Source organism: Schistocerca serialis, chromosome 3 (assembly GCF_023864345.2).
Source record: "Schistocerca serialis cubense isolate TAMUIC-IGC-003099 chromosome 3, iqSchSeri2.2, whole genome shotgun sequence".
NCBI lineage: Eukaryota > Metazoa > Arthropoda > Insecta > Orthoptera > Acrididae > Schistocerca > Schistocerca serialis.
Window position 1 is genome coordinate 391964909 of NC_064640.1, and position 22864 is coordinate 391987772.

The 22864-nt window shown below is 38.3% G+C and overlaps 1 protein-coding gene across 2 annotated transcripts in view; it reads left to right on the forward strand.

Annotated features, from left to right (window-relative positions):
• The window catches only part of LOC126470240 (set1/Ash2 histone methyltransferase complex subunit ASH2-like), a 206817-nt gene extending 189547 nt beyond the window's left edge, over window positions 1–17270 (forward strand). The window contains exons 9-11 of one of the 2 annotated variants that reach the window (XM_050097943.1): window positions 1419–1554; window positions 13608–13859; window positions 17028–17266. In XM_050097943.1, the coding sequence (XP_049953900.1) occupies window positions 1419–1554; window positions 13608–13859; window positions 17028–17135 (496 nt within the window). In that variant the 3' untranslated portion in view covers window positions 17136–17266. Of the gene's footprint in view, window positions 1–1418; window positions 1555–13607; window positions 13860–17027 lie in introns of both variants that reach the window. The other variant, XM_050097942.1, reaches the window with a different exon arrangement.
• Window positions 17271–22864: the final 5594 nt, after the last annotated feature.

The window sequence follows — 22864 nt, forward strand, 5'->3', positions numbered from 1 at the left end:
CCTATGCCGTAGTGCATTTTCTTTTTTTCAAATTGACATTCGCACTGTTAATATGGATTGTTTTAATTTACTGATATTCCTGCATCCTAAATTCAACATTTCATTCATTCACTTCTATGCCATATGTAAAGTAAATTACACTATCTACTGTACAGACACAACTATGTACTGCAGAATCAACTGGGCATGGGAAGGATTGCCAGTCTAAAAAGAGTGGCGGGAAGTATTGTATTGCCAATAGAAAAGCAGTAACAGCAAAATGGGTTGACTGGGAGAACTCAGAGACTTTGAACATGAACTACTCATTGGATGTCACCTCAGAAACAGATCCATCAGGGACATTTCAACCCCTCTAAAGTTGCACAAGTTGACTTCTGATGATGTGACAGTGAAGTGGAAATGAGAAGGCAGATGTAATGTACTAGGCAACAGGTACCATTGAGATTGCAGAGGATGTTTGTAAAAAGAAAGCATGAAGTCTGTGGAAAGAATCACTCGCGAATTCCAAAGATCTGCCAGCAGTCCAGCTAGCACAGTGACTGTGTGTAGGGAGTTAAAACGAATGGCTTACAGTGGTTAAGTAGCTCCTCATAAGCCAAGAATTTCAGTAGTGTGCTAAGCTACGCTTGAGGTGATGTAGAGAGTGATATGCGGGGACTGTGTATCACTGGAAATGAGTGATTTGGGGTTACAAATTGCATTACACCCTGTGACAATTAAGTAGAATGGTTTGGGTTTGGAGAATCCCTGGAGAACATTACCTGCCATCGTGCAGTGCCAACAGTGAAGTGTGGAGGGGTTATGTTGTGTTATGGGGATGTTTTTCATGGTTAGGGTGTGGTGGTGTTATTGTGCTTAAGAAAACACTAAATGCTGAAAGATATGAACATGTTTCACAGCATTGTGTACTGTGCCCAATAGAGGAACAGTTAAGAGATGATGATTAATTGTATCAGCATGACAATGCAACCTGTCATAAAGAGCATCTTTGAGGCAATGGATTTTCGGCAGTAACATTCCTGAAATGTACTGGCCTGTCCAGAGTTCGGACTTCGCCTCAAGGAGTTCCATTAGGTTCAAGTTGGAATGTCAACTTCACACCAAACACCTGCCCCCCGCCCCTCCCCCGGTGCCCTGCATCACCACCTTCTTTAGTTTTGGATGTTGAGGAAGACTGGACTGCCATTCCTATACACAGTCATTCAGATACTTAACTGAAGATGTCCCCAGCAGATTTCAAGCTGTCAGAAAGGCGAAGAATGGACACATCTCTCCTTATTAATGTCCACTAATAAGTGTCCACATGCATTTTATCAGATGGTGTCTACTAATGTGTGTACTACTTCATACCAGAGGACTTGCAAGATGAAATATGCTAAAAATTAATTTTACAAAAATAATTTATCATGTGCTTGCAGGAAAGGGACACGCTTTCATGATTCTCGTGGAAAGCATTACAGCCTTGCATATGAAGAAGGAGATGTACTTGGATTTTTAATTATATTACCAGGGTCAGAAGTGGGCAATTACATTCCTCCTACTTACAAAGATAAGGTAAGAAACTAAATTAACAAGTTCTAGTAGATAAGCTGTAATGGTTAACTATCAGATTATGATTTCAGTGATACTGTTAATGTTTCCAGCATGCAGTTAAAAGGAGAAGGTAATATGTCCTGTCTAAAATAAATAAGCTGTAGGTATTAAAGAATGAACACAGAGCTATAAATGTCAAAAAATATCTATGCATGCTTACAAACAGGAAATTATTTCTGATATATTACTGTACCAGGATGTAGAAATAGTAACTATGGTTGGAGCAATAAGCACAGTTCCATACCAAGGCACCTCCATAAGTAATCACAGACCATTTCCTAAGATAATGACCATAAAACATTTCTTCATCCCTGACAAGATCAGAAATACCTCATGTGAGGTGTAGTAGATGGAACATAGAATGATAAAACTTTTATTACAGGGAAACATCACCAAGTCAACTTCATATTTTAAGGAAGGAAGGGGAGGGGGAACACTTGCAATATATCAGTCCCAGCAATCAATCTTCTGAGGAAATTTGGGACATAATTCTCATAGTACTTACTTATGGCCTTCTGATAATACAGCCCTTAAACTTTCACATGCACCACTTGTTTGTCATTTGCTGTGCCCTAAGCAGACACCTAATGCCAGAGTGCGAAGTACTGTACAGTGACGTGATAACCAGAGTCCTGGAGTCCTCCTATTTGGGCATGTTGAACACGAGGGAAGAGGAGGGGAGAGGTGAACACTTCTGCTCAATGTGTTTTGAAATCTTGTTAAAGAACAAGCATGTTGTTCTACGTGAAAAATAGTAAAGAATAAAAGTATGTAATATGTCAAACACATGCAATACACATTCAATGTTATTTAACATTGTTCTCATATTAATATTCTGCAGCTATATATACAAAAGCAGAATTAATAATCCTATGTAACTAAAGAATAATTATGAAATGAAGTTAATGAGTTTTGATTTAAAATGTAATCATACCAATCACATTGAAGAATAGCACACCTCCTGCAAATCTACTTAACTTTAACAATGCCATCTGTAAAATCTAACAAAAATAACCCACAACAGTGATGATGATAATTAAATAGTGCTCTGCTACTTCATCAATGACACACTAATTCATTTAATTAAATTGCACTGCATTTGTGAATTGCAAGATAACAGTGTTCAAAGTAAAGAGATCTCTGGTACCAATTACTGGTTAGAAACATAGACTTTGACTCGAGAACATACCATTCTACCAATATCAAAGCAGTATTTCACACTTGAGCATTGTGTGGTTGCAATAGGACTGAGCACACAGAAATTTTACAACTATACTTCCAGAAGATCATAACTGAGTACTATAGGAATTATGTCCCAAATTTTTATGTGGGGTTGATTGCCTGGGCTGCTAACTTGCTTTTTTCTCCTTAACCCTTTATTTGGCAAATGGTGAAAATAAAACAAAAAATTTTTTCAGTGCTTATATTTGTTTATTATGCTTAAAGAAATACAATTCAGTCAGTTTTAGAAATTTTTGACAAAAATTATGAACATTATGAAATGTTGCTTACAAGCAACATTGCCAGCAGTAGACCACATTTATACATATTATAGAAAAAAAGTGTTTGCCAATAACCTCAAGCAAAAGGTTTCCTGTACGTGAATAATTTAATTTATAAACACATTTATGCATTCCTGCTGGGTAATAGAACTGTTTCATTTTCCCTTCTAGTTCTTCTTGCAATGGAATTTTTGGAAACAGTTCTTCTTTGGAACGAAGCACAACACTAGATTGCATTTTGAACACATGACTGTAGAAAATCCACATGGACAATAACGACGACGACCTTTGGGACCATATACAGGCCAATGCTCCATATGAAATCGGACATCTCGTGTAACAGTCGGAGCTGTTGGCTTCCTCCTCTTCTTTTGTGGTGGTGTTATGTCTATTGAGGGGCTTCCTACTTTTCTTTTTCTTGAAAACATCAAACCATTGGCAATATCTGGCCTGAATGACTTCAGTGAGGTCTTCTTGTCCAGAGATTATTTTCGAAATACCAGCCAGGCGTTTACAACACTCAAATCTAGCATAAATCCAAGCAATCACATGTACCAACACCTAGTTTTCATTGGTACTCTGTAGAGCTCTATCAGCATACCAGCAAGATCAACTCTTCCCATATGCTTGTTGTACTGACGTACAGTACTGGGACAGGGCGCATCAATTCTTCTTTTTTCATTGCTGTCCCATCATTTTACTGTTGAGAGTGGTTGGACACCACAAAATGAGCTCGCAAGTGTCAGATTTTATTGTTTTGAATATCTCCCGTAAGCATATGTAATATACCAATGACACACGTCCCAACTATGGGCAATGTTGCTCACAGGCAACATAAAAGTTTTATACTATTTATGTAATTCAAAACAATATTAGATTGAAATATTTCTGCTGTAAACTCACTTCTGGGTATTTTTTGAAGAAAATCTGCTAAGATTACTGCCAATTTATTGAAATCCATTCTTTCAGAAACAAAATAAGACACCCCTGTTACTCACACGAGGAGATCTCTGTAACATCACTGCACAAATTGCCATCTCATGTGGGAAAACCTTGAACTATTACAACTGGCATTCGCAGTGCGTAAAGGAACGTTGCCTGGAGGCAACAATGCCAGTAAAAGGCACTGGGAAGTGTTTGTTGTCCCATAAGGCCAACGTAAATTTGATGTTGCTTGAGAGCAACACTGCCAAATAAAGGGTTAAAATATGAGGTTGATTTGATGTTTCCTTGTTAGTAGAAATAGTTGCAGAACAAGACCACCATCATCTGCTAAACAGAATGCAGACATGTTGTTACAGAACAGAACATACCACATAACAATATGCCTATGTAGAGATTGATCAGTAGCCCAGTGTGGAACACAGTACTTGTAACACAGCTAACCTAGTGTTCTTGGAAGTACTGAACTTGCGCATGATTAGTCACATTAAGACAGCAGAACCATGTTCATTAATGAATTCTGATTATCCTAAGATGTAAAACAAGTAAAATAAACTGTCTGACAGAAAAAGGTGAAGGTGAAGCACCTGGAAGACTAAGAGGAAACGAAATGACACTTTACCAACTGAGAGGATATGTGACATTTCAGTGATTACAAAACTCAGTCAAATTCAGAAAGAACAATCTGAGCCCACCGATCAGTACGATGTCGCACCCTCTCTGGCTTCGGATGCTTGCACTAATGCATTTGGGAAGGGTGACATATGCAGTGGTATTCTTTTCTGAGACAAACTGTTCCACAACTGTTGCAAATGGTCATTGATATCGTGGATAATGGCTGAGGGACAGAGTTGACATCAAATCTGGGCACACATCTGTTATCTTGCTGGCCATGGGTGTACCTCAACATCAGGCAGACAGTTCATAGACACGTAGTCCATATGTGGACAAGCATTGCCATGTTGAAAAATGCCACAATGAATCGTTGCATGAAAGAAAAGGCATCAGAATACACGAGTCCTTGTTGTACCATTGCACCATTAGTTCTCTCAAACACTTACCAGTTATGATTGGAAGTCATATCTCATGACTTCTCATTCTATCACACCAGAGTAATGCCACTGTGGATTTCCAAAACGTTGGGAGAATGGGTTTTTAACTAGGTCACCACCATACTTGGTTACAATGTCATTGGGAGGGGTGGGTTGGGAGGGTGGTAGTGCAGAATCACCATTCATCAGCAGTCATGGCATCAGTCCAAACACAGCTGTCGGTGTTGTGATGTTAATGCCAATATATGCATGGGATGGTAATTCCCTAGTACAGCTGCTGCTAGAGTCTGAGCAAAGGTGCGGGATGACACAAAATGTTGCAAGGAGCTTTTGTATGGCAGGTGCAGAAGTGAAGGGTTTGCTAAGTGCTTGGTGCACAGTATGGTGATCCTTCCTGGCGTGGTTGACCAGAACCTTGAAAGAGTACACCCGCCCTCGTGTTCCCATGCCATCAAACACTGGGCCACTATCATGTATGAATGCTCCACAAATCTGGACATTGCTCAATTTGACTAGCTGGTGAAAGTGAGACCCACAGTGAGGCCCCTTACAAACTGTCAGATGCTGATAACACTATCTCACAAGACTATGTGGCATCTCCAATGTCCTTCACAATGATAACCTCAACATCTGATGCTATTCACGCCCCTCAAGTATCCTAAACACTAAATATGAACAACACTAATGCACTCCGGTGGCCATTCTACCTGTCACAGAGAATTGCAACTCCAATCATTTTCATACCCACTGATAGTGTGTACATGTATGAAGTTACATTGACATCCAACCATGTCTTCTGGATGTTTTTTGTCAGGCAGTGCATACGGTAAAGGGAAATTATGATGGAAGGGCCTTCAGCCTCCACTGGCTGAATTCAGATGTGTTTCTACTTATTTTGCATATAACCCATGTGAAGTATATCTCCAAAACTGCAGCTGTGGATGAATAGATGAAAAAAGTAGATGGGGTAATGCTTCCTGCATGCTTTGCATTTGATAAGCCAGACATGCGGCCTGGGTCATGCCAAATGGTGAGCAGCTCAGGGAACTTGTCGTGTGTCAGCTGGTTTCACGATTGCTGTAGCCAGAGGTTCTAAGCCGGTGACTGATGATTGCTACCAGTTCTCTGTGATTTTAGCTTTGTGTCAACTATAGTGACCACTGTGTGGAGTGGTAGTGGAATGTTTCGTGATCTGGGAAGTTGTAACTGCCCAAAACATGAGGATGTCATAAAAAAACAATCCTTCAACCGTAAGGTGTACTGCATGCCAGACGGGTTAATGGCTGTAGCAACAAAACAGTTGATACTGCACAATATTTGCAGAAGCTGCCACACCTTAGTTGCATTAGGTTTGCTCAGTTAGAGCGAGCTCTCCCTGTCTGCCATGTACGCCTGTAGCTACTCGTGGGAATTCTGTGGAACCCAATGACCAACTCTTTCAACACACCAAGCAGATTTGGATGGACCACTGGGGAATATTGACACACGACCAACCAAGAGAGTTGAGAGAGAAGTCCTCATTAGCCCACAAACAAGATAAAAACTATGATTAGTAACAGGACACAGCCACATGATACTCAATTTTGTCATTAAGTGAGAAGCACATACTTTTAACTAAGGGTGGTGGTACAGTAGTAACACAGGGGACTCATATTTAAGGGGAAGGGGCTTCAGATCCCTGTCCAACAATTCAGGTTTAGGTTTTTAGTAATTTTCCTAAATCATTTAATGTGAATGTTACCTTGGTTCCTTTGAAAGGGCACAGCCAGTTTCCTTCTCTGATCTTTCTCAATCTGTGCTTGTGCTGTCTCTAATGACGATGTTATCAACTGAACAAAAATTATAATTTTTCCTCCTTCCTTCAAGGTGGTTTTGAAAAAAATCCTATTTTTACATTAATAAAAATCTAGTAGGTATAGCAGGTACTGAAAAACCTGAAAAGGCTGCATAATGGTAATCTTTTGATCAATAAAATGCATACCAGAGAAAATGTTGCAGTAGATGTGCACCAGCATCTCATGAAACAGAATCCGCATGCAAATCACTGCTGAAGTATGTTAATAGCCTGTGTGATCATCCAATTTGAGAAGGAAAATGCAAGGTATACTTAGAGGAGTGGAAAATTCTGGAGCCAAAAGTTACAAGGAAAATACCATATGGTGAAGAAACTACATGCCAAAAACAATGCATCTACAGAGACAGAGACCAATAATATGCACACATATAACTGTACCTGCACGCTAATAAATGATATATTACCCACACGTCCACAAACTGACAGTATTCATGACGAGGCTGTAAAGTAAATTTTTCAGTCGTATCATTGTAATAGACAGTACTATCGTCCTCATCTGTGCAGATACATAGATAGAAACCCACAAGAAATAGCATAGGAAAAACAAAGAAAGTTGGCTTAAAGTGATCTGACTGCATTGAACTCTTTGCCCCTTACCACAACCCGTAATGTCAGCTGAACTAATCAAAGGCAAAGGGAAGGCGGGAGAGAAAATTTTTATCACTGAATGGCTGTCTCATTCTATAGTGAAACATGGGAAGCATCAGAAATCATGTAGAGGAATCAAAATTCCTAGCACAGGAAAGGTCAAAAGGTCACTAGGCATATGCGTGCAGGAAACTCACTTTTAAAAAATTGCCATGTGTGTGGTGTCTCATACAGAGGAGATTCTTTTATTACCATTTCCAGTTAAGCAAGTTTTTACAAAGTAAAAAAGATAGCACTTCTGAACCTGCATTTCAAACAATGTCAGAAGTTTCTGTCTTCTCCAACATTCACACAAGACAGATTAAAGAGCCTTTGCTATACTGCTGGTAGATGCAGCAAAGTCCTAACTATTTAAAGAGATACTATCTTTGCTTGGTTCCAAAAGGGACCAGAATAGCTTCCCTCCAAGAGCTGAGATACTGACTTGTAATCAGATCTTACTAAAAACCTCAAGAATGATTCCTTTGTATCCCTCATTCACAATGCATCTCATAATGAACTCCATCAGGGCCAGTAACCATGTTCTTTGCTTCTAAAAAGACAGCTTCTAACTGCCACAAGGAAAAACTGTGTTAGTGGACTCAAACGTTCAGTCGTCAGTTCTCCATGGGTTTTGGTTAGTGTCCAAATGTGGGCCTTGACTTACTTTAGATGTTACGTTACAAAAATAATCGCCCAAATCTGACGCTTGTCAGAATAACATTTTCCTATTCGATCATTTTTATTAAAGGCTTTTGCATTGGGACCAGTTACCTTCACAACTACTGAGTGAGTCATTTAAAAGCCATATATTGGACGAGCTGCCGATGTCAGTATCTTATTAGGCTGAAAACACGACTTCTGGAATGACAGGTTGCCAACTTCTAAAAGCACATTGACAGGAGCACATATTGGTCATAATGGTGCTAATTGTCACACCTCCGAACCATTGAATATAATTATATTAAAAGTAGTTCAAAGTTAATAGATGACACAGGGAAAGTCTCGGCATTAATAGAAAGGACATCACATTGCTATAGAAATGCAGTATATAAACAACTTACCACTAGTAAGTGGGGATTCCGTTGTAACCCAGTCAGTCATTCAAGTATATGAAGACGTATAGAGGACACTTCAAAGTCATAACAGCACTGTTTGTAAGAGTCAGTTGATTGGAGTTTCTGAGTCAAATGCATGGTCACTGAAATATTCAACTTTCGATGGTTCAGTTTATCGTGTGTACAAGTTTGTACGTGTGCAAAACTCTTTTACATTATTTTAGTGGTGCAATGATGATGATTCTAGTATTTTATGACTTACAATTGATATTTAACTGCCATCAGCACAGGACATGATATAGACTATAAGTGTAGTGTACACAAAATTTTATACATTCCTTACCAGTAGCCTACTCAATTGTCAACCAAAATCATTCATGTGGTTGATTTGAGAACATCAACTGGTTACGAGACTATGAAACATACTGTGTCTTACGGATTAGAAGATACTGTGGACTATAAAACACACCATAATTTTAAACCTTTCTTTTAATACCATTTTTATTCTTAGAGTGCAAAGCTCAACAAAAAATTCTTAGTTTATAAAATTGAACTGACCTTTAAAATCTCAGAAAATCGTCATTTGAACTTTCTTCTTCTTCTTCTTCTTCTTCTTCCTCCTCCTCCTCATCATCATCATCATCATCATCATCATCATCATTATTGTCCTCTTCATACAGAAGGTGGTCTTCACTGCCATGAAGAATGTTACTTGTGCCACCCCTGAAAGATTTAACAATAATGCCTTCTCTCACTCTAGACCATGACTGTTTTATCCACTGACACATTTGTTTTATTGTAGATTGTTTTAAAGCTCCCTTCGGTGTGAATTCATGTTGGGTATCATTCATTTATTCCGTTCCTCCACTTTAAATCATTTATTTATCAAGGTGTCAAGAGATTGCAATTATGAAGTAAATTCTCCTGGAATAACAGCAAGCTTTGTATTTCCCTGTCTCAATTTCTCTTTCACAGAACTTTTCAAATGATCGCTAAACTGATCTACCACAAGAACAGAACTCTTCTTCAATAAAGCACCTTTCCTTTTCTCCCACACTCTGTTAATCCATAATTTCATACCAGCCTCGTCCATACCACCCTTGTCATGTATGTGAACAACAACATCTGGTGGTATTCAGAAGGTTTTGGCATTGTTTTGTGCCTGAAAATGATCATTGGCTTAAGTTTAGTAGTGTCAGCACAGCATGAAAGGACAACAGTTTAGTGCATTTTGTCATATCCACTTGTTTTTATAGTTACAATTTTAGCTCCTTTCATGGCGACAGTTCCATTACTTGACACATCAAATGCCAGAGGAGTTTCATCTGTATTCACTATTTGGCTATTTGGCATAGTTCCACACTGGTTTTCTGTTGATGTTGAATGATGAAATGATGGAAAGATTAGCGCTAGATTACGAGCTTGTACTTCAGTCATTTTTGTATTCAGATGCCATTTTGATGGTGTCCTTGAATCCATTTCAATACGTCATCTTCTAGTTTTGGCCATTTTGCATTCAGTCCTCTGTTTGCACATTTAGTCTTTCTCATTCTTTTTAAAAGTTGTTTTTTACTAGCCCACCAATCTCGAATGGTTTTCTCGAAATGCCGCTCAGCTGCTCTGTTTCCATGTTCTTCTGCATATGCTTTTACTTTTAATTTATAGCCTGCATCCTGTTAATACCTTTTATCTTTTCCATTACAAAAGTAGCTACTAACTAAAATATTGTAATATTACCTTGAACACAAATCACTTTAAATTCAAGTTCACTAGCATCGTAGACTGCAGTGACGCATCATAGGCTGGACAGTGTTCTGGGTTTATGATGGTGGGGTGGGAGGGAGACAGTGTTAGCAACCTTGTGCATCCCCACAACTCATGTTTGTCCCATCGGTAAACTGCTGCTGCTGTTGCTGCTGCTTTTGCCAATTGAATCCAACATTGCCTGATAGAGGTTTCCCATGATACCGAATATATGGCGGTTTTTAAGACTGGCGGGAATTTTAACTCAAACACTGGACACTTTTATGTTAATTTTGAGTATAAAACACACCTGAATTTTTGGAGGTAATTTTTTGAAGAAAAAAAGTGCGTCTTACAGTCCATAAAATATGGGATGCCACATGGTGAAAGGCAAGAATAGTACAATAAGGCACCATCCACAGAGTATTTTGAGAGGTATGTGTAATTAATAATACTACAGACTACTCCATTGTTCCAGCTACTGGCAGGTGGAGGGCAAGTAACCTATATTACCTAGACAAATTATGTGATACTACTTGGACACTCACTGAAATGGTCTCTCTCAGAAATGTATTTATCTTGGACACTCACTAAAATGGTCTCTCTCAGAAATGTATTTATCCGTTTCGTATGTGCATTCTGGTCCAAGCTGCCGGTGGTAGCGGTTGTGTGCAATTGAGGTGTGCTTACTTGTGCGAACGTGTTTGTGCTTTCTTTGCTGAATTAGGCTTCAGTTGAAAGATGTAATATGTAACAGTATTTTCGTTGTGCTTGTCTGCAACCCAATGGGCCATCTTTACAGTGAGTAATTATCTATCCTTTTCCTTATATTGTTTCCCTACAACAGTGAAACTTATTTTATCAGATTACATTTTGTACCCTGACAGAAGTGTATCCCTTGGTTTAATTGAGGACTTGTCCTCGGTTTTAGGTAATGGCAGTAAGAGTTTAGTGCACATTTGAAAATTTTGTGGATTCCCATGATTCTTCCCGAAAATGTTAGGTAGGGGATTTTAATTTGTAACAGAGTGGCTGGTTCATCCTGTGTGCATAATCTACTAACCACATAATCTGAATGCTTAATTTTATTCTTTTTGTATGTGGAATGTCATGTATTTTGAATATTTTTCTGATTAGAATTTCCAGATGTCTTAATGTATCTAACTTCAACTAATAAACTAAAATTTAACAACAGTAACACACAATCCACATTACCACAAGGCAGCTTGAATGTGTAAGTGTGGTCAGCCAAAAGAATATTCTGCAAATACTACATTCCAATACATTTCATATTTTTCATATTTCACACCACGAACACCTTCATGGCAATAAATTTCAAAATTGGTTACAGTTCCCTGAATGGTTTCTATGAAAACTGTGAAAATATGTGGTACTGGTCATTTGAAAATCCACACTGGCTAAGAAATGTCGGTAAATAGGGACCTCAATTTATTGATGTGTAATGTTGGCTTTTCAAGAATTGCTTTGTTGGGCCCTCTTTTATTGATAAGATTCTAAATAGACACAAGTATCAACAGTTCCTAACACATGTTGTCACAGTTACTGGAAGACATTAACTGGATGTAAGGCCATTGGTATGGTACCAACACGACAGGTGTCCAATCCATTTCACACAGATAATTACAATTCATCATAAAATAACAATTTGGAGATTGTTGAATGAGTCAGTGGTGAAACACTCAGTGGAAAGTTACCTGTGCGGGGAAAAGTAAAACGGGAGGTCTAAAGGGAAATAGCGACAAGTCCAGAATACACTAAATGCCATGTAACATGGAGTACATACTGCAATAAGTCCAGATGAAATTCAGCACACAGTATTGTCTGTTCGGAATCCCTTTATAGTGTGTATTGATGCTTGAGGGCCACATGTTGAGTACTCGATACGATGTACATAATGGTAAACTCGTGCAGTACCTAAATTTTGTGTTTCCTTATGTTAAGTAATAGTAGGGCAGATGTTTGCGAGATATCTTCTTCTGAAAATGGGACAGCAGTTTGCTACGCTGTTACCTCGTTACTTTCTGATTGAGTTCCACATAAGTTATGTCATTGGAGCAATCTTAAAGGCTCTTTCCAGTGCCACAGGGAAAAAGTATAGAGTTCCATTTAAAAATCTCAAGATTATTACTATTGTTTTTAAGTACAAACTTAAAAACAACTGTTAAAGAAATGAGTGGACCTAAGTATCTCTACATCAAAAGGCGAAGTCTGTTTTTAACTGCCAGAAAGGCTACAGTCAGTGTTCTCTAGTATGCTAAACATTATTGTAATTCACCATGTTGCAAAAAGAGTAATAACAGTAATTGGGAAATATAATGCAAGTCTTATGAGCCAAATAGGTGGAAATGAAGTCTAGATTTGAAAATGATTAAAAATATCATCTTTCAACAGGACAGTGTAACTGTCCATACAGGCCTTTTGACTAATGGAAAACAAGATGTTATGTACAGTGTGTTGGAACATACAGCCTATTAATGGGATTTGACATAGCCTGACACCCAGCTAATGTTGTATCTCAAGAGTTACATCAGCTGTGGATTGCTATTTTGCATCTCTTTCAGGAGTAGAATTCCATTGAGAAAATGTTGGAGGAAATGTGTTGACCTAATAACGGTCCTTCACTGCCAGGCATAGAGTTTTTCATCATGACCCTTGTGTTTTTAAACAGTACTAATCAAATGTCTACACATTACCAACCACTATCCTGCCATGAAACCAACAGGCACGGCTTCTAGGTAAGCAATTTTTACTGCCAAGATGGCTGCTGTGTGCTTAAGAACAAATTTAAATGAAGTACGAGAGACAAATGACACACACACACACACACACACACACACACACACACACACACACACACACTCACACACTCTTTTTTGTGTAGATCTTAGTTGTGATGGAGACAATAGCTAAAATAATTAGTATTTTTTATTTGTCAATAATCTGTCATACTGGCTGTTACTTAATACAGAACTTGGAACGAATGAGAGCTCTTTAAAATGATACATTATGTCTGTCTGTATGATTATTCAAAGGACATTGCAGAGTGTGACAGTTGAATTTATATCGCATAATATTATCACAAATCCTTCATAAGTCTGCATATATGAAAGATGTACAGGGAAATAGAAACAAGGAATTTGTCAGTTATAGTCTGTTTTTGCATGCACATTTCATGAACTGGTGGTGACCTTTGCTGTGCCTATTTCCATTTCAGCCTCTGGTGAAATTCAAAAACCACCTGTATTATGAGGACAAGGACAGGGTCTCCGAATGCCTGAAGAGTTTGAAGCCTGTAAAAGGAAGCAAGATAGTTTTCTTTAAAAATGGAGTTAACCAAGGTCCAGCTTTCATAGACATTTATGGAGGAGCTTACTATCCATCAGTGTCCTTACATAAAAATGCAACAGTATCATTCAACTTTGGACCAAATTTTAAGTATCCTCCAAAAGATTATGTGTATAGACCAGTAAGTATATTTGCTCATTTTACATCATCTGTTTGTACTGTTGCCATTTCATTTTTTAGTCATTGTAAGTATAACAGGCAGAGGACAGTTCTGATATCTGGAACTGTACTATTTACCTAATGATTTCATTGAAAAACAGGTATCGTCTTTGACTTCAAGCGTGTATTGTTTAGTATTTGAAGTGAATAAAAATTGCTCACTATTTTAAGATCAGTCTAATGGATATAAATAGCTACCCAATAAGGACTTTCATGTGTGGAGATTAGGAACAGATGTTGGACTGTTGGGAACTACAAATGAACTTAGAACAGAGTGAAAAGTTCCACTTTTATAGCAGTAGAAGTAGAAATGCATTGAGGAAGTCACTATTTATACACTTGGATGATTTAAGAGAAGTGTTCATCACATATGACGTCCAGAAATAACTATTGTATTGTCTTGCATTGTTCTCACAGTCACTTGAGGTTTAATAAAAAACAGTGCATTTATGATTTGCTGCCATAAGGTTATGTGCATCAATAATGAACACAGAGTAGATTGTATAGTGTGTGAACTTACAAATTGGAACAAAAAGTTCTTACGTAGAGTAGCAAATGGAGTTTAGCTCAACATACTTTGCAGTATCTATGAATTATGTGGTACTGTTTGCTACTCAGATATGGTAGTATTTTTGTCTCTCTAATATTCATGAAGTGGCTTGTATGTATTAAAAGTTATTTTACATCCAAGATATCAGACTCTTTTAACTGTGGATTGGTGAAATTAAAGGTGTTGTGGAGAAACTGAGCACTGCTATCTTCGCTAGAAGAACAGTCTACACTGACACAAAAACAGAAAATTTGCATATTTTCTGTGTATCTCTCATGGTGTCATATTTTGGAGCAATTCTAGACACTCAAAAATAATACTCTTAGTCCAGAGACAGGTTATCAAAACATTCTTGCAGTGTCAATTCTTATACTTCTTTGTTAATGTATTTTCGAACTCCAACTCTGAGTCAATGCCCTTTTCTCCTACTAGGGATTTGTGGTTAATAATATGGCTTTCTGGCTCAGTAGGTATCAGACTACAAATCCAAAGTTGTAGGGTTCAATCTTTGGTTGGATAGAGGTTTTTTAATAGCTTCTTTAACCTGTGGCAATGATATGTGCATTTAAAAAATATTAAGTCCTCTGTGGCTTCTTCATTTGTAAGGTCAAGAATTTTCTTTACAATTTCAGGAGTGAAAAAATTTCTTTAATGATTCACATATATTGACTACTCTCCCTGCAGTAGGTATTACATGAGGTCCATGGATTATGTTGGTAAAATCTCTTTTACATTGTCTTGGAGCGTTACGTGCATTGTTTGTTTTTGCACTGAATCCTCTTTAAAACTTCTGTTCGCTCTCACTCAAACTAACTGAGCTTTGATAATTCTTTGCCTCCTAAACATTCAGCAAGAATTTCTGCCCGGTTCGAACCTTTGTAACTTATTATAATAAATCTTCCTTACAAGACTCACGTTTACTCTACTGTGCCAAACTGCTAGTAATAATGGTTAATTTATAAATCAACAATGAAAATGAAACTAAACGATTAGACTTCACAGTGCACTGTAAAACTAACATTTGAGGTTGCCAAATGAAATTTAGACACAATTAGAATTATGGTCAGAGGTTGTACCAACCCTGGGCAAAATACGTTGTGAGCATAAAAGTTGTATTTTTTATTTCCAATTTTTAACATTTTAACCAGTTAAATGTGCAGTATAGCTATATAGTACTTCATAAGGTGAAAAGCAAATAGAAAATGTCCCATGAATGTGGAAGGATATTTGTTCAGATTTTTTAATAAAGGAAAAATGTGCGGACAATTTTTGCCTGTGCATGGTGGTTTCTATGGTTAATATGTCAAGGCTCTCACTCTGTTGTGAAACAAATAATGGCTGATTATTTTGCTGCTAATAAATGTCTAGTCATGATACAAGCCTTGTGACATAATGTTACTTCAGCACTTGCACTTAAATTTTCCTGGTTCCATTTTCAAGCAGCTTTTCACAAGATGAGCTAACCCAATTTCAGACATTTCACCACACAAAACTCTGAGATCACCACTAAGAATCAAACCTGGGACCTTAGCATTACTAGCCAAAAAATGCTAACCACTAGACCAATTGGTCGAATTGGCATTATCATCTGTGACTGAAACAGGAAACAGTGAATGAATACACAGAGCTGTGTAAAATATCATCACTGGGGAAGGTAGTTTTACAAATACTACCAGTGAATCATCATGAGCAGCCAGGGTGAGGTATACTGTACAGCCTGTTTCTGGTTTTGTTGTAAATGACCACTTTAATCAGTGTCATATTCAGGCATGTAGCATGTGACAGTGATCTGCTTGTAAGACTGCTCGAGTGTGTGCAATTACTACTTCCCCTCCCTACTTCTTGGGCATAAACAATGATGCTACTACACGAGCCAGGTAATAGATACACTATATTTCACAAAAATGAGAAACTTACTTTGCCATACCCACTGACGCATGCTGTGTTTTAGTTGAAGAATCAGTTGTTCATTGTTTGTTTTGCTCAGTGTGGCACTATCTACTAGGAGAAAATGTAGTCATTCAGTGTGTGTGTGTGTGTGTGTGTGTGTGTGTGTGTGTGTGTGTGTGTGTGTGTGTGTTATAGTTTTTGTTCAAGACACTTTCTCTGAGGACCAAGAGCTCAGTTTCAGTAACATTTGAGTGGTTGTTTTCCTCCAGGCAGTCTTCCAAAGTAGTGTGTACTGTTACTTTTTACAGCTTTGAGGAGCTCATACCTAATTTTAAAATTCCTACATATCTTGCAAATGCAGACAGATTGGAATGAAAAAGAAGTTAACTGAAAGATTCCAGCTTGGTTAAATTTATTTGTGGAGGTGGTGTTGGTGTTGAGATTTTTTTTGTACTGTGTTGTTTACGCGGTTTGATTTTTGCACTGCTTAATTCTTCTGCATGTTTCCCACCCTATGGATACTGTTATTGCTGTATGTTAGTATGAGCCATGCTATGTCCCTGGTTTGCTGTGTTGTGGCTGTTAATTTATCTTGGGTTTGTTGGTCTCTTTGGAATCTATAAAATAACTAGTGACTGTTGTTGCATTTTCTTTGATTGCTAAGGATAACTTAAATTATATTTGTTCCAGATGTCAGAGAAAGCAAAGGAAGCTTTGGCCGAACAAACAATAGCAGATTTGATGTACCTGACAGAAAAAGAAGGAGAACTGCGCTTAGATGTATATTCTACTCTGTGAAAGCAAATTTTTTTCTTTTCTTTAAAAATTACCATTAATATTTTGAAAACTATTTTATATTTGTGGAACTTCAGATAATACACTACTGAAAAATCTTGGATATAATTCAAACAATAAAATAAATGAAGATAAAAATCATTGTATTGAGGTGGTTTAGAGCATTAGAAGGTACATGGACATTCCCTCTTTCTTCTCTATTATACAATATTGCTTCAAATGGCAACAGGTGAATCACTCCTTTAGTGACTTTTACTACATTTCATTGTCCACATATCCTCTTCACTCTTCTAAACTACAAAAGTATGTCACTCTTACTTACATCTACTGTTACAGCTTCCCATCTTGCGCTACACTCTGGTTGAAAGGTCTTGTTATTTAACATTTGTTACCTGGTGTTACAGTCACATCAGCTGCCAGCTGTGCATCAGTGAAATCTTGGACAACAGGAAGTGGACTCCAATGGACAGAACATGATTATGCATGTTACAGTTGACTTCAATTGTTAAATAGCTCGCCAGGCAGTACCCAATAATAAATTGCATGTGTACACCATACTACAAGTAAACTGATGCTCTTTTGCAAATACATTGACAGTGCCAGTCAGTTTGTGTGCGGTGCTGACTGCTCTGATGGGAGGAACTATGTTTTAAAGTGTAAATTTTTAACTAACAACTAACTTTTATCTGACTTTTGTCCTGACATTAGTATAGACTTCATCGAAGTATAACAAAAGTGTTACTAACACACTGTGAAGCATCTGGATAAGACGTCATGTCTATAATTAATCCTTCATCTGACATGCCTCGTAACTATTTGCTTTTGCTCTTCTATATAAACACGCTTAATGTAAACGAGAGTGGTTTGCAATTTTAATGTTTCTATTAATATGACAGGTAATTTCTTTCACATACCTTTCCTTTAATGGATGTATATACTTCTGCAGTGACAATGACAGGCTAAATATGGCATAGACAAGGGCGAACAGTTCCAGACTTGTTGCACATACTTGTAAAGGTGCATACACCCTAGATCAACGAGTGACAACCTTGTTATCAGAGATTTGCTTAGTGTGTACCAGTGGCGAGTCAGACCCACCAAAGCAGTTGGCCTTGGTTGCCGTGCAGACTACTGGTGGTGACATCAAAGTGTTGGCAGTTGGTTGGCCTTGCACCTCCTCTCCTAGTGTGGAGAGTTGAATGTTCATTGGTTCAGTGGCAGTTCGCATTGTCTGTTGAATGGGCATGTCTTTACTGTGTTTAAAAATACTGAAGTATGAGTTGGATTACAAAGACAGCATTGAAGCTGTTGAGTTTTATTGTGAATGGGAATATTTATGGGACCCTGCAAACTGTGATTATCAAGACAAATTGAAAAGATTAGATTCTTGGAGGGGAAATAAGTGAGCTATTGGAAAGTAATATGCATGATGAGCGAAAGAAAATGGAACTTTGACATCTTTTTGCCGTGACGTCAAAGAGAAATAAACAAAATTGGGAGTGACTGTTAATTTTTCAGCTGCAGATACAGCGTCATCTTCAGAAATTTAGAGTCTACACAATTCAATAACAATTCGAAATCTGTAGATTTCATTCTGAAAAAAAACATTATATAGCCCATACTTGAAGTCGACTTTAAGACTAAGCATTAATTTTGTTTCACCACACTGCTCCCTACTTTTTTTTAAAAGAGAGAAGATGTCACCAGCATCATTTCTTCCTCTTTTCATAATGATCAGCTCGTTGCAGTAAAATGAATGCTGCACATGTGACAACTGCTAAATCCACTTCTTACGCCATTATATCGGCCAATGAAATTGTAGTTAAAATGCTAACTTATAACAACAAAATGGGAGCAACATTGGCATGTTATCAAAGCCAACTGAGATATTACATGGCTGAATATTAACTGACGATCATCCCAGTTTATTTCCTGGTGGGTAAAGTTTTCTATGCAGTTAGAGTGAGACTTGTTAGGAATGGAGTACCAAATTAGGATTTGTTGAAGATTTTGGATGAGGAGTTACTGAATGCTTACATGTGTACATAAGGAAATTAATTGAACCTATATCTCTCCAGACATTATATCACAACTGTAGAACATGCTTTGTAATTCCTCACTGCATGCAAAAACTTCTCACAAGATTAACAGAAACTATGAATTTTCATGTCACATAGATGATTATGAAATTACTGATGATGTCCCGAGATGTTCAGAATGTTCTGCAATGTTGTGGTACAGATCGACACAGAGTCACAGTTGCCTTTTTTATGTCATCCAGTGTACATGGCTTTGTGGCATGGACGGTGTACTTTATGGTTCCCCACAGAAAAATGTCTGACGACATTAAATTGGGAGATCTGGGTGGAAACTCGACATTTCCTCATTGGTCTATCTACCTCCCAACAAATATTTCATCCAGCAATTGCCACAAATCACGATGGTAATGTGATGGTGCACTGTCTTGTCGGGGGTGGGGAGTGTCTTCATCTTTGTACAAGTCATTCCTGCAACCCAGGAAGATTAACAGCTCATTGTCCTGTAACATAGGGATCATCTCTTGCCCAGTGTACACGGTTAAGGCGATTCATGGTTTGATTCTACTTAAACGTAGCCTCATCAGACCAAACAATGACATCAGTCAACTATTCATTATTGCAAATCCATTCACAAAATTTGAGATGTCTATGTGGATTGTCTCCCACTCATTGTGGGAAGTAACCTGAGAAAGTTGAGTAAAAAATTTTTTTTAACAAATGTTTATTTATGATTTAATAAATGCTGAATAGAAGAATCATTTTACAACACTTATTTACTGTAATTGCATTACTGCACTGCATTTGTACAGAAGTCAGATTGTACTAATATTCATATTATGTAGAAGGAGTTGGCCACCAATAAATCCTTCAAGCTCCTCTTAAACTGAATTTTGCTGGTAGTTAAATTGCTGGCAAGTTATTGAAAATGTATGTATCTGAATAATGGACATCTTTTTCGACCGAAGTGACTAAATCTTTGTGAAGATTGTTATTATTCCTAGTATTGAATCCGTGAACTGTGCTGTTGGTTTTGTAATCCCCTCCTCGTCCTGGCTCATACTATGATAGAAAACAAAATCTTTTTACAGTTCCTGGAGGATGAAAGAAAAGTTGCCAAGTATGGTATTGGGGACATTTGCCAAAAATTATTGCCTTTGATCAACTTCTATTCATACTGACTCCGCCAATAGGTTGCAGTTTAGTCTTGGAAGCTAATTCCAAAGTTATGTCACAAAGCTATATTAATTTTTGTGGAATAAAGTGTATCTTAAGTTTTCAAGATATTTTCCAGTTATTGTTAAGAGTGATTCAAGTAAAAATTAGATACTATTTATTGTGCAAAAGTGCAAGATAGCTGTGTTAATTTTAGGCTCAAAAGAAAAACTGTCATAATTTTTTTTAAATCTTTGCAACCACAACGTGAAAGTTCTTGCCACTAAATATTTCACACACACACACACACACACACACACACACACACACACACACACACACACACATACATTGAAATTACCCAGAGAAAGGTGTGGATGCAGAAAACATTCAGCCTTTTGAGTCTGTTTTTGCTACAAGTGTTGTAAGGGATCATGCATAGTCATGTTGCAACAGAACACCTGGGGAAAATAATCTATATCATTTCAGCTTGATTGGATGATGATGATAAGTAAATTTGAGTATGATAGTGCTCCAAGATAACACTTTTGTTCATCCCAAGATGAGGTTAGCATGGGCAGTATTTTTTCTATTTTTGTCACTCTTTATTTCTGATTGGTGACAGGGGATCTAGGTTTTGTTCCTGGTGCTGATTCTTGCAAGGCAGACATCATTTTTTGTGTGCGCGACAAGTCATTTTCATCACAAATTCAGAAGTACTGTGGAAAACATAAACCACCATATTAGACAATTACTTTGGAACAAATTTGTTCGCAAACCTTTCACACTATAGCCAAATAACAATGCTGTGTTTTCTTTTCCTGATGCAAGATGTTCATAGTTCCTGGGCTACTGTTCATATATCTCCACAATACTTACAAAACGGGAGGCTGGTGATGCCAGTTTCTCTTTTTAGATATTTATGGTCTCAGTTTGATTCACCCCTGTATTTTAATGGAGAAATGAGCCCTTAGGGGCTCAGTATTCATTTGCTGGGTATGGGCTTGGCGGCCCCAGGGTTCATGAGCTGGGGACTGGTAAGTGCCGTCAGTTCCCTGCCGTAAGCTCTGGGCATGCTTCAGCGACCACCGCATGGTGCAGTGGTGGAATTTTGTGTGTCTCAGGGAACAGGGATCTTGGCTTGACCACCTGCATTGTGAGGACAAAGAAACCTCTATTTTTTTTTTAAAAAAAAAAAAAAAAAACCCTCAATAACAAGGTGTGCTGTGCGCTGATGGGATGCATGGCTGTTAGGGTGGAACAGTCATTAGCGGGCAACCTCTGGGGAACCTGCCGCACCTCAGTTGTAAAAGGCTTACTCAGGCGCATGGTGCTCTGCCTGAGTGTACCCTTATTTTCCTAGCTGCTCATGGGACCAAGATGGAACCTTCGAAATCATCATCTTCTTCTCCCAGCCGGAAGGGTGTACTGCTTGGGAGTATTCACACCCATTCATCCAAAAGAATGAGAGGCTAGTCCCCCTGATGATAAGAATACTTTGGACTGCATTAACAGGGCTCATGTAGTCATGAATAACAATGCGTTTCTGGTGATAAAGAGGAAGGAGGGGCATTTGAAAAAGTGCCCCCCCCCCCTCCCTTTATATCCATAAGAGTTAGGAAGGCCTATCTGGAACTTTAAAATCTATTAAACGATTGTGTAATGGCTCATTATTGGTCAAAACTAACGATTCAAAGCAGGTAGACCTTCTTAAGAAATTGGAGAAACTGGGCAACTAAGACATCATTGTTGAGATGCACACCTCTCTCTCAACTTCAGTAAGGGCGTTGTCATGTGCCTAGATATCATGGACACGGGAATTCTCCGACACTTCCTGAACATCTTATGGTGGGGTTCCTTCAACTTAATGTTCAGCCTTACATTCCAAGCTCTATGCGGTGCCATACAACCATGAGTTGTGGAGGTGAAGCGATCTGCGGGAACTTCGGAAAAGCCGCTCATGACGCTATGTCTGTCTGTCTGTCTGTCTGTCTGTCTGTCTCTGGCGATCTGCTTCAACTGCTCTGGGAACCACCTAGTCTTGTGTTGAGACTGCCCTGTTTTTGCTGTAGAACACAAAATACAGGAGATAAAAGTGAACAAGCAGATCCCGTATGCCGAAGCCAAAAAAGAATATGAGGCGACAAAATCCCTGTCTTTGCCACCTCGTATTCTTACATCGTGCAGAAACCTAGTCCCAAGGCATACGCTTCAACAGACGATGCCTTGTGTGCCTGTATCCACCACAAGCATATGGACTTGCATGTGTACGTGTCAAGGGAGAAAGAGTAAGGACAAAGCAATCCATGCAGCTGCACCAGGAAAGACCAACAACAGTTCCGCTGCAAACATACGAAAGGTACCAGAAAAGTAGAGTGCCTCTCAATGCCCCTCATCCCCGAAGGGACAGGGTGCAGGGAAAGGTTCATGACGCTCGGGTCAAAAGCTGTCTCGAGTGCTGTCAGACATCGTTCTTTCCCATCTGACAGATGAGGAGGACACCATGGAGTGGATGCCTCAGATCCAAGGAGCCCCTCCGCT